Source organism: Anopheles arabiensis, chromosome 3 (genome assembly GCF_016920715.1).
Source record: "Anopheles arabiensis isolate DONGOLA chromosome 3, AaraD3, whole genome shotgun sequence".
Taxonomy (NCBI): domain Eukaryota; kingdom Metazoa; phylum Arthropoda; class Insecta; order Diptera; family Culicidae; genus Anopheles; species Anopheles arabiensis.
The window spans coordinates 28539712-28548520 of NC_053518.1; the positions used below are offsets into that span (position 1 = coordinate 28539712).

Sequence of the window (8809 nt, forward strand, 5' to 3'; positions counted from 1 at the left end):
ATTTTCAAAACACGAAAAACTTGTTATTATTCACTTTGAATGCTGCCGAATATGAGGAAAACTGAAGAGGAAATGTTGATTTTTGACAGTTCAATGCTGTGGGCTCCTGTCGAAACTTGAAATAGCAACACACTTTTGAATTGGCTGAATATTCATATAAAACTTGATCAATACACTACCGTGTGTATGTGGACATTCACTACGATATTTCTTCTATCAAATACGATAAATTCACGATAACTAATGCAATAAATTAAGAGAAAATAATTATTTGTTAGCCAGTCGGTGCCATACGCTGTAACCGTCAGGCTGTCACTTGTCTTCAATGGCTGCCCTGTATACATGTCACATAAAAAAGCTGTCAAAACATTTTCTGACTCGTATTCGCGTTGCCAAAAATAGGAACAAACTGCCGAAAATAGGAGCAAAAACAACATTTTCATTATCACGAATATTTCTAAAAAATGGCGTTGAAATGGCAAATAAAAAATAGCGTAACTAGCAAACCATACGATAATTTATCTACCAAAATAACATAATTTTCATGAAATATAATAAAATTCTAGATGTATGAGCAGTTTTTGTGAAACTGCTGCACTAGCCTGCCGAAAACTGGTACAGTTACCCTACCACGTGTTTTCTAAATCAGTTTTGTAAATATTAAAATATGCAATTTTAGTCATTAAACCTTCAATGTTCGAATAGATTCAATTTAATTCAATATTTTGTTGGAAATTTTTCACATTCAAAGTAGGATCTTTCACTCCACAATAAATCCATAAGTCAATTCATTTCATTGTTTATTTCACAAATTCTTAAACATAATTTTGGCAATCACGCTACTTGCTTCCCTTAACCACTACAAGGTACGCAGCTCTACACACAATACACAGATGTGGTGGTTTTAAAATGAACACTACTACTCGGGTTAGGAGAAATTATAATGTAGGGAGCGACTAGAAAAAAAAGTAGTTGAAAAGTCGTACAATCACACTACAGGGCATTGCAAAAACCTTAACACTAGCACAGTTGTGCAAAAATGGTTACATTTTGTTGGCGCATTTTCACATGGACTAGATGGGATGGAAGTGGGCCGTACTGCCCTCTTAAGGGTTCTGACTAGGGGCAGGTGGTGGCGGTGGTGGCAGAGCCCCGGCCTGACCAGCCTGGGTGCTGGTCGTGGTGGAGGAGCTGCCGGAGGGCTGCTGGAGGGCGAGATCCTGATGGGGAGCCTGCAGCAGCTGCTGCAGCTTCAGGGCCGAAGGCATCGTGCGTAAGTCCACCGTTGGAATACTGGCACCGGCAGCACTCTGTATGTAGGCTAGCAGTCTAAAAACGGGATCAGATTCATCGAGTGATTATCAATTCATGTCCTGGGGTCTCTGTTATCCCTTCCAATTACCTTCTAAGCTCATCCAGTGCGTTTGCCTGCATGAGGATGTAGTTCTTCGCGAGCAGCAGCGTCGCAATCTTGGACAGCTTTCGCACCGAGGGCGAATGGGCGTACGGGATGACGCTGCGCAGCTCGTCCAATGCATCGTTCAGATCGTGCATCCGGCGGCGCTCCCGTGCATTAATGTTCAGCCGAACTGATTTGCCCTGGCGGTTCTTTTGCTTGCCGCCAGCGCCCGGCGGGACGGGCACGTGGTGATGTGGCGGTGGGCTAAAAACATTTTAACATCGGTTTAGAAGCAATGTAGTGGAAATCAAACATTTGTTCGCTTGTCTACCTTTCCGCACTGCCCGAGGGACGATTCTCATCGGTGTGGGTGGCCGACGAAGCATGCGGCTGGGCGTAAAACCCCCCGAGCCCTACCGTACCGAGCGGAGTGCGGCGTCCCGGGACACTTTGCGGTGGGCTCGGCGTAGGCTCCGGATGGTGTCCGTGGCCGGTGTGGGACGCCGGCGGGCCAAGATGAAAGTTGAACGGGTTGTGCGGTGGATCCATTCGTGTGCGGGAAAACTGATGAAGAGAAAAACAAGTAAAACCAATGTAGGGTCATAATTCCAAAGAAAACAAATCAAACATGCTTTCGTTGACAGTTGAAAGCTTTGGAGTGGAGTTTCAAGAAAGCTCCACTAGATGGCGCCACTGGTTGTACAGTCCTTGTAGGCTTTTTTTTGTGTCGCATATCCTTCCACGAGCGCATGGTTTGTTGACGCGGTTGGGGGTGGTGATGCACGTTTTGGGAGGCAGATATCGCCCAGCGAAGACGTCCTCATTAATTGAAAACAATTTCTCGCTTTACTCACCTTCAGCACCGTGTGTATCAGCAGCTACAGCAGCAAGTATGAAGGAGAATGAGGATTGATGCGTTTGGTTATTTGAGCCGTTGTTGTTCTGCGAAAATCGCCAACCAACGCAGAAGGATACGCATCAGCAGACGGGCGGTGAGTCACTACGGATGGGCCGCTTGACATCCAGTCACCTCAAAACTATAACGACCAACTCCAATCCACACTAACTTTCCATCCAGGCTTGTGTTTTGCACCTCTTGTCGAACGTTCGTAACTAGTTTCTTCGAACACAAATCTAATTCCAAACCAATCCTGCTCACTTATTGTACGAAGAATCCTTTCCAACACGAAAACACACCACCACCCAGCACAAACAACGCAACCGAACTTGATAGCAAGAAATCTTCGCGCAACTGGACACGCAGCAGGCAACACACCACAACACCGCACCACACGGCACCGCTCTGCGAAGCGTGTGTTTGTGATGATGACGGTGATGATGATGCTGCGGTTTCCGCTGGTTTGATGTTTCAGCACTAATTCCAGCTGATGGCCGTTTGATGGCGCTACTGTTGTCGTCCTGCTGCCAGTGCAGGGCATTTAAAATCGGGGAACCGACACAAAGGCAGCGCAAGGACGACGCTGCTGCTCGGTCGCGCAACACCACCATGGCAACCGCACGGGAACGCACGAGAGCACCAATACACTGATACGCGAGTGGTGAGGGTTTTTATTTCTCTCTCTCTTTGGAATGGATAAAGGCGATATAAACACGGCTCTACGCACAAGTGGCAGAATTGTGAAGCGTTCGTTTGCCCGTTTTGCTCGGGTAAATGGATTGAAAAACGATCCACAAATCAATTAAATGTCTGTTTGTTGAAATTAATTAATCCGTTGCGCAAATAAACGCGCACACCCTTCTAAGAGGTGTGGGCTGAGAAATGGAGGATTTGAATGTGGTTCTTTTTTTTATTGTCTTTTAGGTTGTTATCCTGGGCTAACTTTTCCATGCTTAACCATGCTAACAGACACACAACTACAGACACCTCCAAATGCTAGGGCTTTTAGATAAAATATTCAAACAAAAGCGTCGGCAGCAAACGATGGGGCCCAACACCCCGGTGTAGTACAAGTGGCGCTCATGTAATATTTAACAGGGCGCTCTCTCCACACACATGCACACACAGCATCCAAGACCGCCGAGCTGGCATGGTGACCGCAACCTGTCGGACGGAACTTTGCATCCCTCCCTGGTATGTTTTGCCATGGTCTCGGGCGAGTTTTTGTGGGTTTTTACACCCGCACGGTTCATTCGTTAAGTTTGGACCAAACGGAAGGAGAGTAATGGAAATGATTACGATGAAGTTTTTATTTTTATTTTTAAAAAAGAATACCATACTTAAGTGTGTGAATTGGGGAAGAAAACACTACTGCACAGAATACAAAAAAGGGCCGATAAAAATGTTACAAGAACCGTGCATAATCGGACAGATGTTTAATGACATTAGGGTAACGGCTCAAGAGGGACATTTTTCATACGAGCTGTTGTGCAGTGGGTATTGATCATGCAAACAAAAAATACCAACATGATATTTCGTTCAACCTTTATCCAAGTGAAAAATCCAGTTGGGAATTCAATCCAAATCAGAGTACCGTATGAGGCCAAGTTTGACACCCCTGAACCACATCAAGCAGCCGATTGAATTGAAAAGTTACGAATTATCTGATCACAGGAATCTGGTAGAATAAAAAATATTTTTAAAAATAAAGCAAACTTTAGCTTATTGGTTTGGTTTAGGAGGAGAGATTATGCAGGTATATTTTAAATTGGTTTTGAAGTTCTGTTTAATTCTTGCTTGGGCGTAGCTGTTGGATTGAAATATTTAGTTTTTGGTAGTTATAGCGTGTATTTTTTTATTAATACATTATTTGAAACTGAAAATAATTTGTAAAAAATAGTCTAATGCAGTAAAATTCATTTCACCAGTATTTTGTAGAATTCCAAGACATAAAGCAAAGTTTTACCCTAAATCGTTCGATTAAATATTTTTGTTCACAATACATACAAACTTCCTTCTTCACTCATATTCAAAATACATTAAATTCACGTCCATCTCCAGCAATAAATGGTCTTTCCCATTGCTTGCCATTGTGCTGAATTCAATTTCACCTCCAGTGGCAACGGTTCCGGGATGGTGCGTTCTGATCCAAATTTATCCCACGCGCGAATCACGCGCAAAGTTTGCGTATAGCTGGCGCCCTATTATGGGCGCAAAACATTACGATCCCGATGGCAGCGGTGCAGAACCGTAAGCAGCAACAGCAGTAGCAACAGCGGCAGCCTCCGCACAGCATTCGGTGGCATCGAGTTGCCAACGATGCGTCCCTGTGCCGTACAGGCGTACGCACACATAGCGTGTGTACGTTATGTACGCAACCCTCCTCGCAGCGAACGCACAAATCCATCCGGCAATGGTAGGCAACGCGTGCATACATACAGAGCCAGAGCAGCATACAATTAGCATTCAGCAACCCCTGTAGGGCACTCTGTCGTCTCTGTAACGTTTTGTGCCAAATAAATCCCACCCTTGCGATATAGGGAGAGGGTACTACAGTAAGCGCACCCCTCGGCCGTTGCCGAGTGTATCGCAAAAGAAAGCAGCCAGATGGTGTTGGAAGGGATGGAAGAGAGGGAAAGGCCTCTTAGGCATTAGTTTCACTCATCTGTGCAGTGCTTGGCGGTGATGCTGCACCGTTGCATCGATCCGAGAAAGGACGAACCAGGGCCGAATGTTGAAATGAAGTGAGTGTTGAATTTTCAATTCCCATTGCTACGCTCGATTATTCCTGGCACTTTTCAATCGCTGTGCCCTACTGTGTTCGAGTTGTTGGAGCAAAAAGCCATCTCTGGTGGACACTCTTTTCAGAGTGCTGTTTCCTTCAAGGAAACGTGCAAAAATACAACAAGACTATTACATTCGGGTAGGCGAGGTTTAGCACAGGGTTATGGAAAACTGATTTTCCTTGCCCCCATATCCTTGAGTGAAGAAGGACAAAAGAAAACACAACACGAAGTAAGACGTAATCTCTTCATCGGGTCAGACGGATAGCACGGAAAGGGATTTGCTTTCGACCGAATTGCTCACAACTCCATCAAAACTACACCACCAACACAAACACACAGCGTAAAAGGGCAGCGGATCCTACAGCAAAAGGGATGACCTAAGAACAACCTCAAATAGAATCTTCTGGTTCAGTTTCTGCGTTACTATGCGAAGAAGTGCTCGGCTTTAATCGTTCTTACTATCGGACACTCTTATTTGATATTTGGAGTTTGCGTATGGAACTGTTCACAGTGTTGTTGCAAAACACTACGAGCTCGTTTTATGGGATTTGAGACCAAGTTTTAATACTACCCACCTTCCCCTTGGAATTGAATGAGACCTTTCTGTCCCACTGCTTCTTACCCGACCGAGCAAAACACGAAACAAGGGATGGTAATAATATTTATTTCTTGTTAAACAGCTTTGCACCAGCTGCAGCCCAGCGGTAGTTTCTTCCCTCTCCGGGGTTTAAGTTTCGTACGCCGTAAGGACTTAATTAGCGTCTTGCACACACACACACACACACACACACCCACACACTCACATCGCACTCATTTATGATCGCCAATAATCGTAAACAATGTCAGGCGGTGGCATTTAAACTCAACGATGGCAATTAGTTGCGATTTGGGGCGACCGTTTGCGACAGGTTGAGGTAACTGAGAACTACCGACGCGGAACGGGCGTTACTAAGCGATGGGGCAAGAATCTCGGATCGGATCGATAATGAGGGTGGAGAAATTTGCAAATTAAACCGTTTGTATGAAACATTGCAATTGCAAGGAAACCCGAACAAGGAATTAATAAATAATGAATATCTGTTGAGCTAGTGGTTATCTGGTGTTTCTTGAAACTCTATACTTCACTGATCACTAATCAATACTGCCGTCGAGCAGTTTGTTGTAGAAGTTTTGAAAAGCTCAAATAATGAGAATAAATTATATTTATCTATGCTACAGGATTTATAAAATATCAAAGGCTTTTTGCTTAATCAAACACTTTATTTCATTTGTTGAGCTCCAGGTTTTCATTATTTCCCCCAGCTCGGATTAGCAATTAAAAAGAGATAAAAGAATTTCCCCAAAAACGGTGGCATTTTTGCTGCAAATTATAAGAATATACACCTTTGGTGAATAAATGTATGCTACAAATGGCAGAGATAACACATTTGACTATTTTGTAATGTGGATTGCATACGTTTTTACCTAAAGCGCCTGCTGAAACAAGCCTCTTTTAGACAATTTTGCAATACTTTCGAGCAATTTGCGCCTGACTGTCGGAGCGGCGGATGCACTAATGCTGCACTGATAAATAGAGTCAAACAACTGTCACATGAATAGTGTCATTTAATCCGTCCGGTATGGTAACAACCTCGATCGGATTTCCGTACAGAACCAGCTGCTTAAGCAGCGATGGATATTGGGCTTGGTCGGGCGGTATTGCGGTGATACGATTAAACGATAAATCTATCGATGCAAGCTTGGGCAGCTGCTGTAAATCTTCCCACCGAACGTATCCGATTCGGTTGTGGTTCAGATCGATGTGCGCTAAGCTAGCGAATCGCTCCAAACATGCCGGCACTTGACGAAGGTAATTATGTGCCAGTGTAATGCCCTGCAATCGCTGCGTGTCATTCCACTGGCACGCGTCCAGCTGCTTAAGGCGGTTGTGATTCAACATAAGACCGGTAAGGGCCGGTATGTTTAGCGTACCGGTGAGCGATTCGAGCTTATTGTGCGTCAACACAAGCTGCGTCAGTTCGGCGAACGGTGCAAACCCGTTCAGATTGAGGGTTCTCAGCGAGTTGTAGCTCAAGTTTATAACGTTCAAACCGGTGGTGACGTTCGTACTGCCTTCCCCGTGTACGACTTGCAAGTTGCTCTTTACTAGCTTCAGTGTTGCTAAACCTCTCAGCGGATAAAACCAACTCAGATCAATACTCGCGATCTTTGTGTACTCGAGCAGTATGTGCTGGATGGCTGGCAGCGTTAGAAGCGTGGCCGGAATGTTCGTTATGGGACTGTTCCTAATGGTCACACTTTTTATGGCCCTATTTTTCTCGAAGTGAATGTTTCGCACGCCAGTTTTGTACATGATCAGAGTCTCTATGATACATGTGGCCGGTATGATAACGATACCGAGTTTGGGCGAATTGTCGACTGTAAGGCTGTTGACAAACTGTACCCCTGTGCTACACAATTTCGCATCCAGCAATACGTTCTGCAGGTTTACAATTTGTATTACTTGTGTGCCGTTTGGCATATGGTTCAGAAAGAAATATCCTTCCTCTGATGGGTTCCACTCCTTTATGGTGCATCGCCTGTCAGGCTCATTGCAACAAAATTTCAATCCTTGCACACTTACGCGTAGAAGAATAACAGTCACGACGGTGCTGAAGTAGGGAGAAAGAAGGTTTTTAGTAAACAAACGAACTTCATTCTGAAGTGATAGGATTTTTTCTTCTATTACCACAATCGGTTGGTGAAAAATAACATTATTTTACAGCACTATGTTAAACTCGGCACACGTGCTGTACGTATGTTACCTATGGAATGGTAGGTTATGATGCAGTACAACAGGCATTTGTAATGTAGATACACATTAAGATGGTACGAAAACATCGTTTACAATTTGAGTCTACAATAGTAATAAGGTCATTATCGCAAATTACCTTACACATTTTCACTTAGCCAAAGCGTACGAAGGGATGCTCCATAACTTACGTAACATAACGTATCTGCATGTTTCACCCGTCCGTTGGTTCAATAATAGTTAGGCATACACTCTCCCCGCGAATCTCTTTTTGATTTATGTTTCTTTGAAGGTCGAGTTGTAGGGGAAGATAGGTAAAGACGGACACGTTAAGGGAAATGGTAAAAATCTTGGGATATATAAGTGCAACGACCATGAAAATGTGCATACATTATCTTACACTCATGTTTTATCAGAAAATGTGTTGAAACTTTGAAGTTTCCATCGATTATTGCGTTTTTTTCATGAATGACAAACATGATTTTTTTCGTGCGGTTTTGAAATGTTCGGGTAAGACGGACACCTGGTATGGGAAAGATGGACATCATGAAGGGTAAGATGGACACCTGTAGAAAACGTTGGAAATTGAAGAGTTTTACAGTATTTTTGCAAATTCTATTGCTTTCCATGTCCTGGCATGTTTATAAACCAATTCTTGGCCTATTGCAAAGACGATTCATTCAGCCGTGGTTTTAGAAATTGTAAACAACGCTTCTAATTTATCGTAGAATGCAGGATCTAAAGCATTATTGAAATATCCCGCTCTTACAGCTGACGTTGCTCCAGCTTACAGAACAACTGCCTAGAACTTCCTTTAAGGAAATTACTCCGCGAAAAGACCATGACCCCAGTATTTTTTGAGGGACTTGTTAATAGTTTAATCCATTTTCCATGTCCATAATCCATGTCGAAATTCAACATTTGATATTTGTAAT

General features: G+C 43.7%; 2 protein-coding genes across 2 annotated transcripts; both read right to left on the reverse strand.

Moving 5' to 3' along the window:
• Positions 1-775: 775 nt before the first annotated feature.
• LOC120904188 (class E basic helix-loop-helix protein 23) lies at positions 776-2893 on the reverse strand. The gene is made up of 4 exons (XM_040314008.1): positions 2254-2893; positions 1731-1963; positions 1403-1663; positions 776-1329 (listed from the first exon to the last, which is right to left on the reverse strand). The coding sequence occupies exons 2-4, from the start codon at positions 1946-1948 to the stop codon at positions 1107-1109; spliced, it is 702 nt and encodes a 233-aa protein (XP_040169942.1). The 5' UTR covers positions 1949-1963; positions 2254-2893; the 3' UTR covers positions 776-1106.
• Positions 2894-6659: 3766 nt separating this feature from the next.
• On the reverse strand, positions 6660-7604 carry LOC120899597 (chaoptin-like). Its single transcript, XM_040305631.1, has one exon. It carries the CDS (start codon positions 7602-7604, stop codon positions 6660-6662), a length of 945 nt encoding a protein of 314 aa, XP_040161565.1.
• Between the last annotated feature and the right edge of the window lie 1205 nt (positions 7605-8809).